General features: G+C 42.2%; 2 protein-coding genes across 2 annotated transcripts in view; both read right to left on the bottom strand.

Annotated features, from left to right (window-relative positions):
- The window catches only part of LOC110533099 (cGMP-dependent 3',5'-cyclic phosphodiesterase), a 41,394-nt gene extending 36,760 nt beyond the window's left edge, over positions 1 to 4,634 (bottom strand). Inside the window, exon 1 of the mRNA XM_036990171.1 lies at positions 4,298 to 4,634. Within this exon, the coding sequence (XP_036846066.1) occupies positions 4,298 to 4,402 (105 nt within the window). The 5' untranslated portion in view covers positions 4,403 to 4,634. The remainder of the gene's footprint in view (positions 1 to 4,297) is intronic.
- Positions 4,635 to 7,623: 2,989 nt separating this feature from the next.
- Positions 7,624 to 20,223, bottom strand: LOC110533766 (arf-GAP with Rho-GAP domain, ANK repeat and PH domain-containing protein 1-like). The gene is made up of 28 exons (XM_036990170.1): positions 20,137 to 20,223; positions 19,831 to 19,916; positions 19,572 to 19,694; positions 19,389 to 19,458; positions 19,152 to 19,272; positions 18,786 to 19,003; positions 18,162 to 18,268; positions 17,886 to 18,085; positions 17,607 to 17,686; positions 17,182 to 17,364; positions 16,829 to 17,003; positions 16,538 to 16,663; positions 16,209 to 16,344; positions 16,000 to 16,102; positions 15,704 to 15,899; positions 13,280 to 13,489; positions 12,904 to 13,119; positions 12,645 to 12,750; positions 12,299 to 12,446; positions 12,083 to 12,160; positions 11,840 to 11,914; positions 11,469 to 11,586; positions 11,194 to 11,307; positions 10,844 to 10,977; positions 10,655 to 10,737; positions 10,492 to 10,542; positions 10,311 to 10,374; positions 7,624 to 10,224 (listed from the first exon to the last, which is right to left on the bottom strand). Exons 1-28 carry the CDS (start codon positions 20,146 to 20,148, stop codon positions 10,180 to 10,182), a joined length of 3,378 nt encoding a protein of 1,125 aa, XP_036846065.1. The 5' UTR covers positions 20,149 to 20,223; the 3' UTR covers positions 7,624 to 10,179.
- Positions 20,224 to 21,043: the final 820 nt, after the last annotated feature.

Here is a 21,043-nt window from a genome sequence, read left to right as displayed (position 1 = left end):
AACAAGGGTGGTTTAGCACACCAGTTTAGTCTTGAAGACTGGCTGAGTGCACTAAGGCAGTGTTTTGACAAGTGGGAGACCCGGTTTCACATCCACCTTCTTACATGAATGCCATTGATGAAGGCCCGCTATACACATGTGACCTCTGCTATAACTTGCATAGCCCTAAACATTTTGATTGTAACATTATTTATAATCTCACAATGGGCTTGGCAACTGTAGCTTATAATTAGTGCTAAAGTCTACCCTGGAAAAATGATTCAATTCCCAGTGTCTTCTTTCAAATGTTAATCAAAATATTTAATGAAAATACTCAATCAATATTTATGCTATAAACCATTTACAATTTAAAACCATTTGATTGTATGGGAGACAGTCTGCCAAAACATAATTTTAATGTTTTAATGTTGCCTTTTAAATGCACTGAAACACCAAAAGTATTTTCCCAACACTCACTTAAGAACAGAATTATTCAGATTAAAGAACCAATTTGGGTGTTTCAGAGTACTTCCAGTCTATTTTTAAATACATTCAGTGTATCATAACATTTACATTGGGTTTACATTAAAACAGCAGATCTCACCATAGGCACACTACTTTTTATGGTTTTATTACACAATGACGGTGTTGTGAGTCTTTCTATTTTAACAGTGTACACTCCCAAAACAAGAAAACAGACAGACCAGTTAAAAGATTGTAATACAAGGGTGGGTTGGAAAGGTTATGATTATAATTGCCCAAATGAGGTAGCCTTGTAATTACAAGACTGTGCAGTGAACATTCATGTAAGCTTGTGAGATTGAGAGGCTTGCGAGGCTAGAAATGAGGCTGAGAACAGATGAATCCATTGCTCTGTTGACTTACTAGGATACTTCAAAACAGAATCAATATATAGTAAGCCCTTTCATGAGTAAATACATGTTTGCTCTCAGGGTTTGATACCCAGTTCAATCACAAATAGATATCTCATGTGTAAGTGGCCCTCATGCTAATATCCTTGCTTCTGTGCTATACAAACGGTCCTTCCCTAGACAATGAGCTCTATCCTGTAGGGAGAGTCATAATAACAGCCTGTCAGCCAGTCATGGATAATTAAGTGTTGATTTCACCTTGCCTGGTGGGACCCCAGGGACTGAGGATGCTATCACTGTCTGACTATCACTGTTTATAAAACGAATAATATCCCTCATCACACTGACCGCTGCATTTCAACCAGCCACTGTTTACCATGAATAAAGCTAAAATAAACACAATCGCCCATGCAGACACACATAAACATTGAGCCAATGCTGCTTTCTTATCTGACCGCTATGAACGCCCTCTAGCCAAACACGTTTCCTCAGCACAGCAATAAGGACCAGGCTAATGATGCAGACAGTCAATATGGAAGAGGAGGGGCAGCTTCTACACTAAATGTACCAGAGAGAGAGAAGGACGACATTAAACAAGTTTTAAAAAGCTGAAATAAATTACGAAAAACATTACCAACACTGAAAGTTAACAAAAATGTAACTTTTTTTTAATACTCTTCTGTGGCTGTAAAAGAGCTGGATCTAGGCTTTGGGGTTAAAAGAAAAAAAAATAGATATAGTACCAGTCAAAAGTTTGAACACACCTTTCATATATGAGATTCTTCAATGTAGCCACCCAATACCTTGTTGACAGCTTTGCACACTCTTGGCATTCTCTTAACCAGCTTCATGATGTAGTTACCTGGAATGCATTTCAATTAACAGGTGTGCAATGTTAAAAGGCAATTTGTGGAATTTCTTTCCTTCTTAATACATTTGAGCCAATCAGTTGTGTTGTGACAAGGAAGGGGTGGTATACCGAAGTTACCCTTGTTTGGTAAAAGACCAAGTCCATAGTATGGCAAGAACAGCTCAAATAAGCAAAAATAATTGACAGTCTATCATTGCTTTAAGACATGAAGGTCAGTCTATACGGAAAATTTAAAGAACTTGGAAGTTTCAAGTGCAGTCGCAAAAAACATGAAGAGCTATGATGAAACTGGCTCTCATGAGGCCTGCCATAGGGAAGGAAGACCCAGAGTTACCTCTGCTGCAGAGGATAAGTTCATTAGAGTTACCAGCCTCAGAAATTGCAGCCCAAATAAATGCTTCACAGAGTTCAAGTAACAGACACGTCTCAACATCAACTGTTCAGAGGAGACTGAGTGAATCAGGCCTTCATGGTCGAATTGCTGCAAAGAAACCACTACGAAAGGACAGCAATAAGAAGAAGAGACTTGCTTGGGGCAGGAAACACAAGCAATGGACATTAGACTGGTGGAAATCTGTCCTTTGGTCTGATGAGTGCAAATGTGAGATTTTTGTTTCCAACCACCGTGTCTTTGTGAGACGCGGAGTAGGTGAACGGATGATCTCCGCATGTGTGGTTCCCACCGTGATTCATGGAGGAGGAGGTGTGATGGTGTTGGGATGCTTTGCTGGTAACACTGTCAGTACTTTATTTAGAATTCAAGGCACACTTAACCAGCATGGCCACTGCTGCATACTGCAGCGATACGCCATCCCATCTGGTTTGCGCTTAGTGGGACTCATTTGTTTTTCAACAGGACAATGAACAAAACACACCTCCAGGCTGTGTAAGGGCTATTTGACCAAGAAGGAGAATGATGGTTTTGCATCACCAGACCTCAACCCAATTAAGATGGTTTGGGATGAGTCGGACCACAGAGTGAAGGAAAAGCAGTCAATAATTGCTCAGCCTATGTGGGAACTCCTTCAAGACTGTTGGAAAAGCATTCCAGGTGATGCTGGTTGAGAGAATGCCAAGAGTGTGCAAAGCTGTCATCAAGGCAAAGGGTGGCTACTTTGAACAATCTCAAATATAAAATATATTTTGATTTGTTTAACACTTTTTTTTGGTTACTGCATGATTTCATATGTGCTATTTCATAGTTTGATGTCTTCACTATTATTTTACAATGTAGAACATAAAGAAAACCCCTGGAATGATTAGGTGTGTCCAAACTTTTGATTGGTTCTGTACATTTGGGGTTGGGGGCCCCCTGAAGGTCTCCCCCATAGAATTAGGAATTAGAATACTAGAATGGCCATGAAACTTCTAATGACGGGATAAAGGTCAGCCATTTTGGTCAGGGAGTTGTTCAACCATGGTTTGCCAGTGCTGTAATAAGATATTGTGCCATTATGACAACATTCCATTAAAACAATGCAGTCAATCCACAGCCATACACTGGCTGGAATCAGTAGATGACAGGACTTAGACAAGTACTGATATTGTATCATATAATAACTCTCAGCTTTCAAAGAATACAAAAATGTGGACATTTATGGTCTTTGTTTTACTTTCCTGCATAAGTCAAATCCGGATTATGCCTCTACTGCCATTTATTCCAATTAGACTGGGTTGGATTTCTCCCTGACCAATATGGCTGCCATTTTCACCCCATTCTGGAATTTTGAGGGTTTATGACATAGCCTCTCTAGTATTTGAATAGGACTTCTATGGTAGGCCCCCTCCCCGAACAGTCGTAAAAAAATAATAACAATTGCTGTAACACTGCAAAATGTTCTCTCAGCATCATGGCAACGTGTAGAATAGCAGGAAAATAGCTTTAAAAATGCTCAATTATCTCTGCCTTATTGCAAAATGTGTAGAATAGCATGGGATTAGCTATAAAACTGCACGTGTTCCTCTCTGCCCCATGGCAATATGTGTAGAATTGCAGGAAATTAGCTTCAAAATGCACAACTCTTTTAGAATCATTGCAAAACATGTAGAATAGCATGAGATTAACTATAAAACTGCAAATTGTTATCCTTACCCGATGGCAAAATGTGTAGAATTTTAGGGGGGGGGGGGGGGGGGGGGCTAACAGGTGGCTATCGTACCTCTGACACACAGACTAAGACACAGATACACAAACGCTCCACATTGCCACCAGTAAAACATGAACCATTTGGTTGAATCGGAAAGTCCACCTGCATTTGACAAGTCTAAACAGCACAGCCATACCAGAGGCCTCTATCAATCAGCTGAGCATGGAAATTATAAACACTTCCAACTCTGAGCTGGTGGGAATCATCTTTCTTTCACATAGATTTACTCACTACTGCATGCAACGGATTTTAGGTGAAACATTATAAAAAAGAAGAAACCAGCACACTGCTCTTGACTGACAGCTGTCACTATGGTGACTGATCATATCTCTAAGAGACTGACATAAGCCAGTCCTTAAGTTTGTGGAGTACAGATACTTGTGGCAGGAGACAGACGGTGTGAGGCTGGGACAGATAAGGAGTCTTACCTGTACGGAGTTTGAGTACGCCCCTCTCTCCTCCATTGGCGGGAACACCTGCCGTCCTGCTCCCCTGAAGAAGCGAAACAGGGCAATAAGAACCCACCGCAGCATAATGCCTGTGTTTCTATTGCTTCCTCTTATCTCTCTGTCTCTTTTTCTTTATCTCTGTGTTTCGTTTTCTATTTGTCTCTGTCCTTCAGCCACTAATAATATCTTTCTATCAGTCTCTTTGGCTCTCTTCATCTATTACTCTCCTGGTTGTCAGAGTAAGTGGAGACAGTCTCAGTACATAAACAAGCCTACACATTTCTGTGCATGCTCCAGGCTTCTCTCTCGTTCTAACACTCTCTCTGTCTCTCTCTCAAGACTCTCTTCAAATCTCCTCCCCTCCAACATTCTCTCCACTCAGCCCCACCCCCCTTGTCTGTCATAATAATACTGTGAGTGGGGTTATTATGTTGTGTGTGTGTGTGTGGTTTAGGCAATCCGTATGTGCACACTTGTATGGAAACTGCATGTTTGTGTGAATGTCTGTGAATATCCCCAATGTCATCCCCACCTGCTCCAGAACAACTGCAGGGTTCCAAAAACAGACAGAGGAGCAAAGAGGAAATACCTTCAGAAGTATCTCACTCTCCCCCCTCTGTCTTTCGCTCGCTCGCTCTCTCACTCACACGCACGCTCACACGCACGCACGCTCACACACACTCACGCTCACACACACACACACACACACACACACAGTGATATTGATCTTTAAGTGCCGGTGAGTGAGAGAGATATTGTTTCAGACCAGGGTCAGAGAGGCTTGCTGGCTCAGTGGGGGTTGCCTTTGTGCAAGCTCCTGTAACAGAAGGCTTCATGGAGCAACATTCTATCACATTAGCTTACAATAGCACTGTCAGGTTGGTCTGTAGAGTACCGTAGGTAGCCTGTGATAACTAGTTGGTTTTAAATGTAATTAAATTAAGGTATTAAATAAGTTTTAATAATCCAGGAGGATGATTGTTACATCAATGTGACATCAATGATGATGTTTGGTCCCATGATGAGGCATCTCTATTGACACAATATCCATTTGACTCTGAGTCATATTAGCAACAAAACAGTCAAGAGGTGGTAGGTAGCATCATATGACTTTCCAGATAAAAGGTTTGGTTAATGATAGGCAAAGGCTGAACACAGATAGGACATTGGGGGAATAATATGCAACACAATGTCCTTTATATGATAATGAGGGCAAATAACAAAGACCCTGATATCATAACTGGCCTGTCCCCTGTCAAGAGTTACTGAAAATATTTTCAGTTACCTACTGAAAAGCACAGCAAAGAAAACAACCATAAATCCACCAGCATGTGCAATTGGCATAACTTTGAAATGAGACACAGATAATAAGACAAAGAAGGGCCTCCTGAGTGGCGCAGCGTTCTAAAGCACTGTATTGCAGTGCTTGAGGTGTAACTACGGACCTGTGTTCGATCCCATGCTGTGTCACAACTGGCCATGACCAGGAGTTCTATAGGTCGGTCCACAATTGGCCCAGCGTCGTCTGGGTTAGGGGAGGGTTTGGCCGGGGGGGGCATTATGTAGCTCATTGAGCTCAAGCGACTCCTTGTGGTGGGCCGGGCGGGTGCAGGCTGACTTCAGTTGTCAGTAGAACAGTTTTTCCCCTGACACATTAGTCCAGCTGGCTTCCTGGTTAAGTGGGCGGGTGTTAAGGAGCATGGTTTGGCGGGTAATGCTTCGGAGCACGCTTGACTCAACCTTCGCCGAGCCCTTTTGGAAGTTTTAGGGATGAGACAAGATCATAATTGAAATTGTGAGAAAAAGGGGGAATAATAATAAGACAAATAAAACTTTATAGGCTCGTGTGATTCTATTAGCTCTGAATAAAATAAACTCAATCTCCCATCAAGCTTAAAAACTGAATTACAGTATATGGGTCTTTCTATAAACTAGGGTATCAGTGAGGATTTCCTACACTGGACAACTTTTTACGGCTGTGGATAAGTAATTGATAACAATCTGACAATTATTTTCATGTCATTACATTAAGACATAAGGGGGGGGGGGGGGGTCATAGCTATATTCAATGAAATTCACGAGTTGATTTAAAACCTGTTTAACAATTTATCATGGTTGGTGTCTTGGCGGATTTGTCCAAAATCGTGTGACATAAAACCATTTCTGTAGTAACCAAAGAAATGTTAAACAAATCAAAATGTATTTTATATTTGAGATTCTTCAAAGTAGCCACCCTTTGCCTGGATGACAGGAAAATAAATCACTCCACAGAGCTGGGCTTTATGGAAGAGTGGCCAGAAAAAAGCCACTGCTTAAAGAAAAAGGCATGTGGGAGACTATGTCTGGCGCAAACCTAACACTTCTCATCACCCCGAAAATACCATCCCCAGCATCATGCTGTGGGGATGTTTTTCATCAGCAGGGACTGGGAAACTGGTCAGAATTGAAAGAATAATGGTTGGCACTAAATACAGGGAAATTATTGAGGGAAACCTGTTTCAGTCTTCCAGAGATTTGAGACTGGGACAGAGATCACCTTCCAGCAGGACAATGACCCAAAGCATACTGCTAAAGCAACACTCGAGTGGTTTAAGGGGAAACATTTAAATGTCTTGGAAAGGCCTAGTCAAAGCCCAGACCTCAATCCAATTCAGAATCTGTGGTATGACTTAAAGATTGCTATACACCAGCAGGAACCCATCCAACTTGAGGGAGCTGGAGCAGTTTTGCCTTGAAGAATGTGCAAAAATCCCAGTGGCTAGATGTGCCAAGCTTACAGACATACCCCAAGAGACTTGCAGCTATAATTGCTGTAAAAGGTGGCTCTACAAAATATTGCCATAGGGGGGTGGATAGTTATGCATGCTCAAGTTTTCTGTTTTGTTGTTTTATTTCTTGTTTGTTACATAAGAAAACATATTTTGCATCTTCAAAGTGGTAGGCATGTTGTGTAAATCAAATGATACAAACCCCCGCAAAATCGATTTGAATTCCAGGTTGTAAGGCAACAAAATAGGAAAAATGCCAAGGGGGGTGAATACTTTCGCAAGTCACTGTATATGTTGTTATATAGGTGAGGCCAATTTGCATATACTCACATTTATTCCTCTGGGTACACATGTGGAACTGCATGAAAATCATTTTTATTTTTATTTCAAACCATTTTGAAATGTTTATCTCAATGTCACACATTAGCCCCATTGTTTATAGAAAGGACCATATCTCTAAATGGTTTAGTGAAATTTATGTGCATGAATAAAATAAACCCTGAATGAGAGTTGACTAGCAGAGAGTTAATACAAATATTCACTTGAGCAATAAGCAATTTATTGACATGACCAAACATGAGATTTAGACAAGCAATACAAATTATTATTAAAGCTAAGAAAACATTTTATAAATTTTTTCTTCATCTACCGGTATTACATTTAACTGTCTCTCTATTCTGGACAGTACGTTGTTATGAGTGGAAACTGAGTGGAATATGTCAGTATTGTAACGGAAATGGTTAGCATGCCATTAGATAAACACCTCACTCGTATTTTGTCCTTCAGATAGCCTTTAAAGATTAATGACACCAGAACACCACCAGAGAGATATATTCCTTCCTTGGTTTCTAATCTAGCCCCATGAATGACCACTGAAAAAGTTATTCTAAAACATTTTGGACCTGCAATTGGCATGCGGGGCTTCTATTAAACATAGACATTTTTAAATCAATGTCAAGTAATTAAATGACAGACCAGTCAGCAAGATCTACATGTCTGCAGGATGAGGAAGTGAGAAAAGTTGTTCTAAAATTCCATAATGAACGTAGCATTTGTGTGTCAAGTATGTGCAGGTTATGGTAACGTTGAAGCTTAATGGGGGTGGTGATGTAAGAACTGGGGGTGAATGGGAGTGCATGGTTGTTACCAGGGGTGACTGAGCCACTTCACCAGCCCTGAGTTCCTAATGTAAAGCCATTACCCACACAGCCTCATGTCTAATGACATACAGCTGAAAAATAAAAGGATATTAGAAAGCCCTTTTACTGAGCGAGAGGCACTTAGCCCCACAAGAGCACCAATAAAACTTTATGGGCGATTGAGAATGGTGGTGGGGGGGGGGTTTAATGTGCTGTAGCAACATGCCAGAAATCCAGTCTTAAACCCTTTAAGGTACATTAACATTACAATATAACCTAAGAGAATAATATTATAATGACTATCTAGTACAGTGTTTTAGGCAAGCCATATTTCCACACATAGACATATCAATGGCTAAAACAAACTATTTGCCAACAGAGATCTCGGGTGTGCCAATAATCTAATGTTGTGTTTCTATGGTGATACAGCTCTGAAGGAGAAATCCTCAAAAACTATCTGACAGCGCTTTTATTTCTGAGCATCTCCTACAGTAGGACTGGATATATTATTAATGCTTTGGCTTTTTATTATTTCACCAGGTAGGCCAGTTGAGAACAAGTTCTCATTTACAATTGCAACCTGGCCAAGATAAAGCAAATCAGTGCGACAAAAACAACACAGAGTTACACATGGAATAAACAAACGTACAGTCAATAACACAATAGAAAAATCAACCAAACAAGTCGAGCAGGATTTGAAGTGCCAAAGCATCCTGACTTCAGACATCAAAGGAATGGTAGGAGAGTGATTTTAAGAAATATAAAAACTATACACATTGTATTCAAAAGACACAGTTTAAATGTTGAATGACATACAATGATATCAACATTGCTTAATCACAATAAGGTTTTCAGATACCAATTCATAATCAGCCTAGAGCGAGAGAGAGAAACCTCTTGGGCTTCGACCAGCCAGGCACTGGACAACAGCCACAAGATCAGTCTTCTTTCCCTAAGGGCGGTGTCTAGCTAACCTTCCCTCAGATTCATTTTTATGTTAAGGTACTGTTAAAGGATTAGTCCATTAATAAAAGTGATAAACTGCACATCACTGTAATGCAACAAGCTGTCTTGAGTAATGACAGAGTTGAAGTCCTGCTCTCCAATAATTACTGACCACCACTGTTACCATAATGACATGAACAGAATGCTCGGTGTCTAAACTTAGATGGTTTTACGATTGCAGCTCTCCAACCTTGTCATTATGTCCCAATCAAAGGAGCTTCAAAGTCAACATGACATTTAGATTATTTTTCTCACGTGCCTCTAATATTTTTGTTTAAGTTCGTTGTTGTAGTGTAGTTCTATACTGCTTCCCCTACTATTACCCTCAGGTCTGTATGTTTTCATTTCAATATACTGTAGAATGTCTCTGCTCTTGTTGGGTATAATGGGTGTGGGTGAGGGCTATACTGTAGAATGAAACTGTCTCTGCTCTTGTTGGGTATAATGGGTGTGGGTGAGGGCTATACTGTAGAATTAAACTGTTTCTGCTCTTGTTGGGTATAATGGGTGTGGGTGAGGGCTATACTGTAGAATGAAACTGTCTCTGCTCTTGTTGGGTATAATGGGTGTGGGTGAGGGCTATACTGTAGAATGAAACTGTCTCTGCTCTTGTTGGGTATAATGGGTGTGGGTGAGGGCTATACTGTAGAATGAAACTGTCTCTGCTCTTGTTGGGTATAATGGGTGTGGGTGAGGGCTATACTGTAGAATGAAACTGTCTCTGCTCTTGTTGGGTATAATGGGTGTGGGTGAGGGCTATACTGTAGCTGTGGGTTAGAAATAGGGTCAAATCAACCATTATAACAGAGAAAGACATTATTTGTGGTTATTAACTTAAAATAACTTGTTTAAAAATATTTTTGAGATGAATTGAAGATGCGAAAAAGTATCTGGAAGATACTTCTGTGATGGAAAACCAGGATTAGGTTATTTCCCCTTCTGCCTTAGATCAGGAATCTGGCCTGGAAGCTGCAGGACACAGGTCACTATTGTGCTATATGAAAAAGGAAAATTAAAAAAGAAATCAAATAAAGAGCTGAGGAAAGTAGAATATGTTGCAGTCACACAAAAGGACACTACCTGGAGGTTCATAAAAGTGGCCAGCCACTTGATCAATTCGTTCTTTGATTCACAGCACAGGTACCTAAGAAGATTGCGAGAGGGAAGACGGCGGGGTTAGAGAGGCTATACCTTTACCATGATCCTCAGTGCACTAGTACCTACGGTTTACCCATCTTTAGTTGCTACTAAAGATACTCACCACTGCTGTTTGTCTCGTTCTGCCTGCTCACACACTACAGTCATCCCCCAGCTAGAAGAAGAGGAGGGAACTTACATTGTATTGACAGCTGATATGGAATCAATAGCCAAATGGTTAAGAAAATAGACCAGTAGTCATTGGAGGGTTGCTGGTTGACTCTCACCATGATGGTGGCTGTAGCCTCTTCTTGATGCCATAGTAGACTTTCAGAGCATGGACTTGACATTCCCTCTCAGGCTGAGTACTCTAGTAAAGAGTACAAATGGACAATTGTAGCTATACTGCCACATACTGTAGGTACTTCATACAGTCACAGAATAGGCCTACACATCCTCCTTCCATCCTCTGTTACCTTTACTTCTTTGTAGAGCCTGAGAGAGGTGCCATCGAGTACACAGAGGCGTCTGCTGAAGGTTCTCTTCCCCCTTTGACCCTTCTCATCACTGAACTTAATCATGCTGTTTCTGGACACGTCTACCATGGCCGCTGTGAGAGGGGACATACAACTCTAATTCACTTCACTGTGCTGATTTTCAACCATATCATTAATTAACACGTTGCCTTCCCCCTTCCCCCCCTTCGGATTCCTTTTATGTTGTCAAAACTATTCTTCACAGAAAGTATCTACAATATGTAATTTATTCAAAAGTGCTCTTGACTGGACTGGAATAATAATATATACATCGGTAATCATGCATTTACCTATGTAGATTAACATGGCCTCCATGTAGCAGTTCCGCTTGACCACCAGGTGACAGTCTTTACCCAGAGAGAAATAGATGGCCAGCGCTCGTTCCTGGTGGTGCAATGGACGCTCTGTTGGGGGAATCAGAGAAGACACATTGTATTTTACCACTAGTTTGCAGTTGAGCATTAGCGTTCATCATCAATATAAAGATATATAAAGATATCACACTTCATTCAGCTTATACATTTAAAAAGGGACTTGGCAACTGTAACTGAGGTGTTCTAATTACCCATCTCCTGGTTGTCGTTGACCAGGAAGCAGCTCCAATAGTCCCCCTGCTGTGGAGGGATGTTCCCGCGTCTCAGGACCTCACACACTAGCTCCTCGGCACTCACTGCCTGGGAGATCTGAGGGAGAAGAACAGGCAGGGTTAGCGTTAGGAGCGGACAGGGTTAGCGCTAGGAGCGGGCAGGGTTAGCATTAGGAGCGGGCAGGGTTAGCGCTAGGAGCGGGCAGGGTTAGCGTTAGGAGCAGACAGGGTTGGCTTTAGCAAGCAAGTGAACTTATATGATCATCTGGGCGCAAAGCATTGCAGAAGAACACCCCATACTGTCGCATTTGGATTCTAAGGTGAAAGGTGAGAGTGCACATGGAGCTGACCTGAACCAGCAGCTCAGAGCCCTCCTCCTTCCTCTCCAGGTAAATCCCACAGATGGTGAGAGGTGAGGGGGTCCCCTACAGAGCAGATTGAAGAGAAAGACACATCAGGCTAACAGCCATCCTCAATCCAGCAAATAGTAAGAGATAGACAGGTCATGGAAGGATTTAATAATTTCAGTTGGGTGGGAAACAACTGCTGCAAGGGGTTCTGAAAATGTCATCATGCCATAGGTGTATGCTCACCTCCTCGGCGTGTTCTTCCTGTGCTTTGATGACATGAGAGATCATGTCCAGCTGCCTCTGAAGCTGCTCAGCATTCACCTGCCACACAGACAGACACATCCATCCATCCAATTGATCAGAACATTTAATTTGGCTTCTTGTGACAACACAATACATTTCCCTCCATTTATCTATTATAAATCAGTGATGTCATCAGTGTGAGACAGACCCACTCACATTGAAAATATCTTGGTAGTTCTGGATGAGCTCCTCTACCACCTGTCCTGCGCTGTTATCAGTGCCGTCCGTCTGGAAGAGCGTGGGACCAAACACAATGGCCAGGTTGTGCATGTTCATCTGATTCTCATCTGCAAAGCACTGAACGCTTTGGGAACAGAATCAACATATTTGTACAAGAGATTTCTCAACAGCGATGCATGTCTTGAACTTTCAAAGACAAATTAGTCAATTATCTATATATAAACAATAACAATTCTACAAAAGAGACTAACCAGAATGGAGGGAAGAAACAGAGAGAAAAGAGAAGAGGACAGGCGGACAGAGGTGGAGAGTTGAGGCTAACCAGTAGAGGTGGTTGATGACAGCCCCCAGGGTGGCTCTGTTGACTGGGGGGAGGCTGTGGAGGAGGGCCTTGTACTGGGACACTCTCTCTCTTCTCTCACTGACAGCTGGTGGACAAAAAAGAAAAACACCTACACATTACAGCACAAAACTCCTTGTCATGGGGCTACCAATGATACGACTACCAAGACGAGCAGTGAAAAGCAGTGTTGTGGTCATTGTGGTCCACCTGTATTAGAATGAGGGTAGGCCAGACTCACTAGTGGTATGGAGCCATGGCAGAGAGGCCTGATGGCCATTGAAAACCCCCTCTCCCACTTCCCTGAGGAATCTCTTCAGGACGTTGGCCACATTATCCACCTGGCACACCCCTTCACTCAGACGAACCTGACGGGCGTCATGGCGGAGAGAGAGCAGCAGGGCGGCGATCTTAGAGTTCACACCACACCTCCGATAGATGCCCTCTGACTTCAAACCTGGAAAGGGGGAGGAAAACCCCCCCATAAACAAACACATAACCACTATATCATTAACACAGGCTTACAAAGACACTGATAGAATCGAATAATGGAGCTGGTAAGAGCACATCTTTTGTTAGGTATCTGTCCCAACCGATGCCATGCTAGGTCCACTTACCATGCTGTGTGATGTAGCTAATGCAGCGGTCCACGATGACAGGGACTTCTGTCTCAGTAAGCTGCTGCTGGTCCAGGGGGCCGTCTCCTCTCCCTAAGCCCTGCTGGATGCCACTCAGCCAGCCCTGGTAGTCAGGCCTCCTGTCCCCCTCCAAACGCAGCCTCCTGCCTCTGTCCACCAGCATCACAGCAGCAGCTTCTTGCTCCACGGCTGGGACAGCACATCACATTACATCACACACTGTCTACATCAATTGTCAACCAAAGTAGCTCTATTAAAAAGTAATGTATATGTCACTAACATTTTTGGTCCACCATAATAAAAACACTTCTCCCTCTGCAGTACTTCCTTAACCTACAGTTAGGGAAAGTATTCAGACCTTTTGACTTTTTCCATATTTTCTTATGTTACAGCCTTATTCTAAAATGTATTAAATAAATGTTTTTCTCTCAATCTACACACAATAACCCATAATGACAAAGCAAAAAACGTTTACATTTTTAAAGCTATTTTTTTTTATTTTTAAATGGAGCTCAGATGCATCCAGTTTCCATTGATCATCCTTGAAATGTTTCTACAACTTGATAAAAGTCGACCTGTGGTAAATTAAATCGATTGGATATGATTTGGAAAGGCACACACCTGTCTATATAAGGCCCCACAGTTGACAGTGCATGTCAGAGCAAAAACCAAGCAATGAGGTCGAAGGAATTGTCCGTTGAGCTCTGAGACAGGATTGTGTCAAGGCACAGATCTGTGGAAGGGTACCAAAACATTTCTGCAGATTTGAAGGTCCCCAAGAACACAGTGGCCTCCATCATTCTTAAATGGATGAAGTTTGGAACCACCAAGACTCTTCCTAGAGCTGGCCGCCCAGGCCAAACTGAGCAATCGGGGAAGAAGGGCCTTGGTCAGAGAGGTGACAAGAAATCAATGGTCACTCTGACAGAGTCCAGAGTTCCTCTGTGGAGATGGGAGAACCTTCCAGAAGGACAACCATCTCTGCAGCACTCCATCAATCAGGCCTTTATGATAGAGTGGCCAGATGGAAGCCACCCCTCAGTAAAAGGCACATGACAGCCCGCTTGGAGTTTGCCAAAAGGCACCTAAACACTCTCAAACCATGAGAAACAACATTCTCTGGTCTGATGATACCAAGATGAAATGATTTGGCCTGAATGCCAAGTGTCACGTCTGGAAGAAACCTTGATCATCCCTACAGTGAAGTATGATGGTGGAAACATCATGCTGTGGGGATGTTTTTCAGCGGTAGGGACTGGAAGACTAGTCAGGATCGAGGGAAAGATGAATGGAGCAAAGTACAGAGAGATCCTTAATGAAAACCTGCTCCAGAGCGCTCAGGACCTCAGGCTGGGGCGAAGGTTCACCTTCCAACAGGAAAACGACCCTAAGCACACAACCAAGACAACGCAGGAGTGGCTTCAGGACAAGTCTCTGAATATCCTTGAGTGACTGCGCCAGAGCCCGGACTTGAACCCGATCAAACTTCTCTGGAGAGACCTGAAAATAGCTGTGCACCGATGATCCCCATTCAACCTGACAGAGCTTGAGAGGATCTGCAAAGAAGAATGGGAGAAACTCACCAAATACAGGTGTGCCAAGCTTGTAGCGTCATAACCAGGAAGACTGTAATCGCTGCCAAAGGTGCTTCAGCAAAGTACTGAGTAAAGGGTCTGAATACTTACAGTAACAGTCAAAAGTTTGGACACACCTACTCACACCTACTCACTTAAGGGTTTTTCTTTATTTTCACTTTTTTCTACACTGTAAAAAAATGAAATAACACATATGGAATCACGTAGTAACCAAAAAAAGTGTCAACCCAAAAAAATGAGATGGTTTGGGATGAGTTGGACAGCAGAGTGAAGGAAAAGCAGCCAACAAGTGCTCAGCATATGTGGGAACTCTTTCAAGACGGTTGGAAAAGCATTCCAGGTGAAGCTGTTTAAGAGAATGCCAAGAGTGTGCAAAGTTGTCAAGGCAAAGGGTGTCTACTTTGAAGAATCTCAAATATAAAATATATTTTGATTTGTTTAACACTCTTTTGGTTACTACATGATTCCATATGTTTTGTTTCATTGTTTCGATGTCTTTTGATGTATTTTTCAATGCAGAAAATGGTAAAATTAAAGAAAAACCCTGGAATGATTCGGTGTGTCCAAACTTTTGACTGGTACTGGACATAAATGTGATATTTCAGTTTCATTTTTTATACATTTGCAAAAATGTCTAAAAAACTGTTTTTGCTTTGTCATTATGGGGTATTGATTGATGAGGGGAAAAATTATTCAGTCCATTTTAGAATATGGCTGTAAAGTAACAAAATGTGGAAAAAGTCAAGGAGTCTTAATACTTTCTGAATGCACCGTATGCCCCACTGTGCCAGGTTCAGGTGTGACTCACAGAGCTCCTGTAGTTTTCGCAGGTCGATGTTATCCACTTGGTCTTCTCCGTGGAGGAGGAGGAGCAGTCTGGAGCCCCCCAGGGAGAACCAGCCCATGCAAGGACAATGGAAGCTCTGGCCCGCAGTGTAGCGCAGCCGGCCCACCCGCTCAAAGGACCAGCCCACCAGGTCCTCTGCTACAGGGGGGACCAGGGCCTGACACACAACAAGACAAGGCAGCAGCTATACATAAAACTACCATTTACCAATCTATCATAATTCTAATTGAAATCTAGTTTTAAAGAGGTGTGGTTACCTTGCCAATGACCTTGATCCACTCCCTCACCGTGTCAGGGGAATCCTCTCCAAACAGGTAGACTCTCCCAGAGTCATGGTACAGCTCAAAGGAATGACCATAACTGACTCAGCAGGAAACACAAATAGAATATATACTGTACAAATATAAACATTCTTCTGAAGCTCACAATGTTTTGGATTAAAACACTATCTATCGTGTTGTCTTACCCATGTTTCCCTTGGGGATTGACCACCAGACAAAGGACATCACTCATCTTCATCTGTCCACTCTGGCTGGAGCTCTTCTCACTCTCATAGTAGCTGAAGTTACCTTGATTCAAAGAGCACCAGCGACGACTAAAATCTACATGTTCCAAAATGCTACAATTAGCTTACGGTAACTGAATTTACATTAAAACAATGTCACTTACCAAAAAGGAATATCAAGTTCGAAATGTGCAAGTTGCTCACTAGTTCATCTGAAATTCAGATCTAAAGCATGTCCAAACAATTCACAAAAAATGTAGTTTACAAACAGAATATCAAGAATGACCCACCTCCTTTAGATTTGCGCTCTGTAACTGCTCGTGTTGAGGAGGCAGTCTTGAACAGATAACCAGTGTGTGAGATGGGGAGAGCAGCCTCTAAGATTGTGTGATCTCCAGCCCTTGACCCTGGGAGCTCTGGAGAGAGGAAAAACATATAACACTGATGATGTCACCTCTACTGAACAATGAAATACAACCCATACATTTGTGTTCAACACAACTATATGATTGATGTTACATTGCAGGCATGGATTACAGAGAATTTGATTTGATGAATGAGGCTGGTTTCATTGCTCCTACCTGTGTTGTGGTTGTGAGTGAGGAACTCCACCTGAAGTGTCTGTCCATAGTGCTGGGCCACGGACACAGGGCTGGGCAGCTCTGGATCACCTGTATAACAGTTCACATCTGCTCCACAGAACACCAGCGACAGAGTCTCCAATACATCACCTGTCTGAATGGTGTTGCACAGAGCCTGAGAGATAAGGAAAAGGACAGAGAGGGGAGAGAGAGGAGGAGGCGAGAGAGAGAGAGAGAGAGTGAGAGATAGAGGGGGAGGTAGAGAGATAATCAAGGAGCAGAGAAGACAAGTCTGAACTTTTGAGAGCAACAGATGGAGAGAGAGAGCAAATTAGAGAAAATCTGAGCCTCACTTTGTTGAGGGCTTCCTGTTGGCCAAACAGTGCATGGTAGCAGCGGTATTTCCCCTGGCAGTACTTGGCAGTAACAAAGCGCTGGCGCTCCTCTCTGTCACTTGATGGACAGAGCATCTCACTTGGTGGAATGTTAGCTGCCCAGAAAAGGTTTACTTTGTCGTTACCTAGCAACAGGAACAGCTGGTGAACAGGGAGTGACATTAGAACCTTGACCTGAAAAACAAGTTATTTTATTAACAGGGTGAACAATGACAAAATCTAATTTTCAAAGACAACATACGTGTATAATACAATTATACAAATAAGATAGAAAGCATAGTGTGAGGAACATAAACAGAGGAAGCCAGTCATATGGGTGGTGAGAATGCAATGTTACTAATCCATGTAATCCATGTAGAATACAAATGAGAAACTGTACCTACCTGATTTTCAGTCCACGCCTTTTCATCCATCTTCAGACTGCGGACTTTGGACACACTCTGGCCCAGGCCCATGTGCACCCCTAAACCACAGAGGAGTGGATTAAAGAGAGTTAGATTTCAATATCCTCTACCAGGCACTGTTATCTAACATACCAATGTGATACAATTTTTGTTAACCTGACATATTTGAATATGATCATTATAGAATCTAATCAAAGCTTTTGAGTCTTGATCCATTAGTTTACGAGGCTGGACTGACCTCTGGAAATGGTTCTGTACCTGCACAGCATTTGCAGAGGACCACACACAGGTTGACAGAGGCCCAGTCTGGGTGGGGGGCGCCACAATCTGCACAGCGCTGGTTGGCCTCCTCAGACCAGATCTTCTGGGCCACCGCGTTGCTGGACAGAGAGTGACTGACACAGGCCTGCAGGGCCTCAACCCACTGCTCCCTCTGCTGCTCCGACTCGGCCACAAAACTAACCACACAGAACAGAGGTCACAGGGGTTTCACTGTGGGATGTCATTAAAGGGTCAAAGGTCAGTCTCACTCACCTGAATGTCCTGTAGATGGTGGTGAGGTTGAAGGACCGTTTGTCTGTGCCCTTCACAGTACCCAAATTCATCTCAATGGAGGTGATGCCAACACCCTGGCTGTGCTCCTGATGACATGAACATCACAGTTTTTTAACATTTCTTAGCAACTCAAAAATGTAGCTAGTCTTAGCTGTTTGAATGGCAGCCTCATCACATAAATTGTGAATTCACTGACTGGCTATAGCTAGATCATCTATATCCTTATCTGCATGAGTAATCATTATTGATATCAATGTTTATTCCCCAAATATATAAGTGTCTCCTCACAGTATAATTTGTTTAATTTCTGATCCAGAAAATTACTCATAAAAGCCATATCTGTAGCTATGTCATCCTTGAATTGTACAGACAGAATATGACATCTTCATCAAAAAGTAGAAATGACAGACAAAATGTAGTGATAAACAAAAATGTTGTTGAGGCTAATTTAATTAAGCCTAAATTAGCATTATTATTAACTGTTATGATTTATATGGAGACCTTTGCCTGTCAACTTTAAGAATACATAAAGGACTTTCATGCACGTTTAAAAAATATATATTTCAGAACAAATGCATGCACACATGCACCGTGGATACACACCTCAGCGTTCCTATAGAGGAAAACACTGTCGGCACAGATGACTACATAGAGCTTGGAGCGCAGTCCACTCATCTCCAGGTATCCCTGCTTACTAATGAGCGAGACTCTACTAGCACGCTGTCCACACGTAGCACTGAAGTTCATAAGGGACTTCTCCATGCTGTTACAACGCTGCTGAATAGTCTCTTTCAGTACTGACACCCATTCCTCCCTGACGGCTGAAAACACACACACACACACACATCAAATCAAATTGTATTTATCACATGCACCGAATACAACTGGTGTAGACTTTACATCAATAACGCCCACAAATTACTCATATTTCCTCATTGTGACCATTGTTACTTTAGGCTGAACACTTACTGTTGTTCTCAGCACGGAACAAGAAAGTCCTGTTCCTTGTCACCACTTCAAACTTCTGTCCTCCAACATTAAGCACTTTAGTGACAGACAGTATGGCTATGATCCGCTTTGAGTAGACCTCCTGATGAAAAGAAGAGAGGACGAGGAAGAAGAGGAAGGGCTATAATAAGTAAGGTATTAAACAGTAGACAGTGTGATCTGTGAACCTATGTGTGGCTCTATGGAAGACGTCTGGACCTTCTCATTTTGAAAGTATCGAAGGTACTGTGCATCCAACATCACCCAACGCTTCTGGAAAACAAGGGTCCTGCAGATAAAACAGAGATGACTTACACTCTCATGCATACACACACACACATGCATGAACCAACACACAAATGCACACATGCATGTACAAGCACACAAACCCTTCTCTCTTACCCCTGAGGTGGGGTCTTGTGCAGCCAGCCCATCTTGATAACAGGTGAGTGGTGAAAATCAGGGTTGAAGGATTGTGACAGTGTGCAGCCAAGATAGATACTGTCTTCATCAACAGATGTTCTCCTGAGATATTAGACACCCACATAAGCAGCAAGGACATGAATGTTCCCCTTATCTCATCATGTTTGCAATAACAAAAACATGTCGACGAAGGCTTCACACACAAACTCACATGTAAAACAGTTCAACAGAAACACACCTGTTTTCCTCAATGTCCTCGTACTCAGCCTCATCCACACTAAACTGACTGTGGAAACAGTTCTGCATGGCCCGCAATGCATCCTCCTATGGTGCAGAATACAAAATGCAAACAATGGATCAAAATATCATCCTTCACACTTTAATAACTTGTGTACAAAAATAACTCTGGCATGTGTACAATCGCTAACATAAACGCCCAACATTCAATCGCTCTAAACATCTGTAATCACACACAAGAAGAGGAAAATAGTACATTCAAGTAGTACATACACACCCACACATACAGATGTACAGTATAACTTACATTGTCTGCCATGACATCTGTGTCTGGCCTCTCTTAACTCCAGAACAGCTATACAGGTTAGCTGTGACAAAGAGGTGGAGACAAACAACTGAAGCCAAAGGATTACAGTAAAGGAATCGTTTCTCTGTTATGCCGCGTCACAGGTCCCAATGAAAAAATGTGCCTGGACAGGTTTACCTGATGATACTGAATAAACTGTATTACATACATCACATGTCAGCTAGAGTCGATTGTTTACATTTTACGAAAGACAATGGCTGTTTGACATGTATTACCCCTGCATGTTGACTCTAACCAAATAATCAAACATAAAGTCAGAACTATGAACAAGTGTTGTAACCTCACAACTGCTGGTAAGGAAGTAAATTAATACAGTAACTTTATACAATAACTCAATAATTATTCCCAAAGTCTGAGAATAGTTCAAATAGATGAACTAACGGGTTTGGGTAAGAAATGGGTACTGTAATCTGGCCACCTGTTTGGGATGGTGAGCCCCATCCCTGTGACAATGGCCCTCTCATCACAGCAGCTATAACAGGAAGTGTGCTTAAGAAACTGGCATCAGAGAGACTAATCTTCCTCATGAAACTGCAATAACCCTGAACAAACAGACTTTATTTGACATTTACAGCAGCTTCTCCATGACTCCTAATTCATGTCATGGCACAGGACCACAGGCATAGGAGTAAGGTATAATAATTGACATATTGAACCTGTACAGTCTGACCTGTACTGTATCTTCTGTAAATTCTACCGTATATTATAAGGAATATAACTAATTTTAATTCTATGAAGAATACCACTTGTTTTTGAAAGTGCATTCATGACAGTCAATTTTCATCAGAAAATATATGATTATTATAGAAACAGATTTGCGAACACAGCAGGCAGGTAAAGCATAGCA

The sequence above is a fragment of the Oncorhynchus mykiss genome, chromosome 10 (assembly GCF_013265735.2).
Source record: "Oncorhynchus mykiss isolate Arlee chromosome 10, USDA_OmykA_1.1, whole genome shotgun sequence".
Lineage (NCBI taxonomy): Eukaryota > Metazoa > Chordata > Actinopteri > Salmoniformes > Salmonidae > Oncorhynchus > Oncorhynchus mykiss.
Note: the sequence above shows the minus strand (reverse complement) of the source record. Positions and strands in the feature narration are given on the sequence as shown.

Bases quoted from the DNA above. Each gene is read 5' to 3' on its own strand.
- LOC110533766 (XM_036990170.1), bottom strand. The intron at 12,447-12,644 runs GTTAGCCTCAAC...CTGTTCCCAAAG, and splicing joins GTCATCAACCACCTCTACTG to CGTTCAGTGCTTTGCAGATG. The intron at 10,543-10,654 runs GTGAGAGTCAAC...CTCTTCTTCTAG, and splicing joins AGGCTACAGCCACCATCATG to CTGGGGGATGACTGTAGTGT.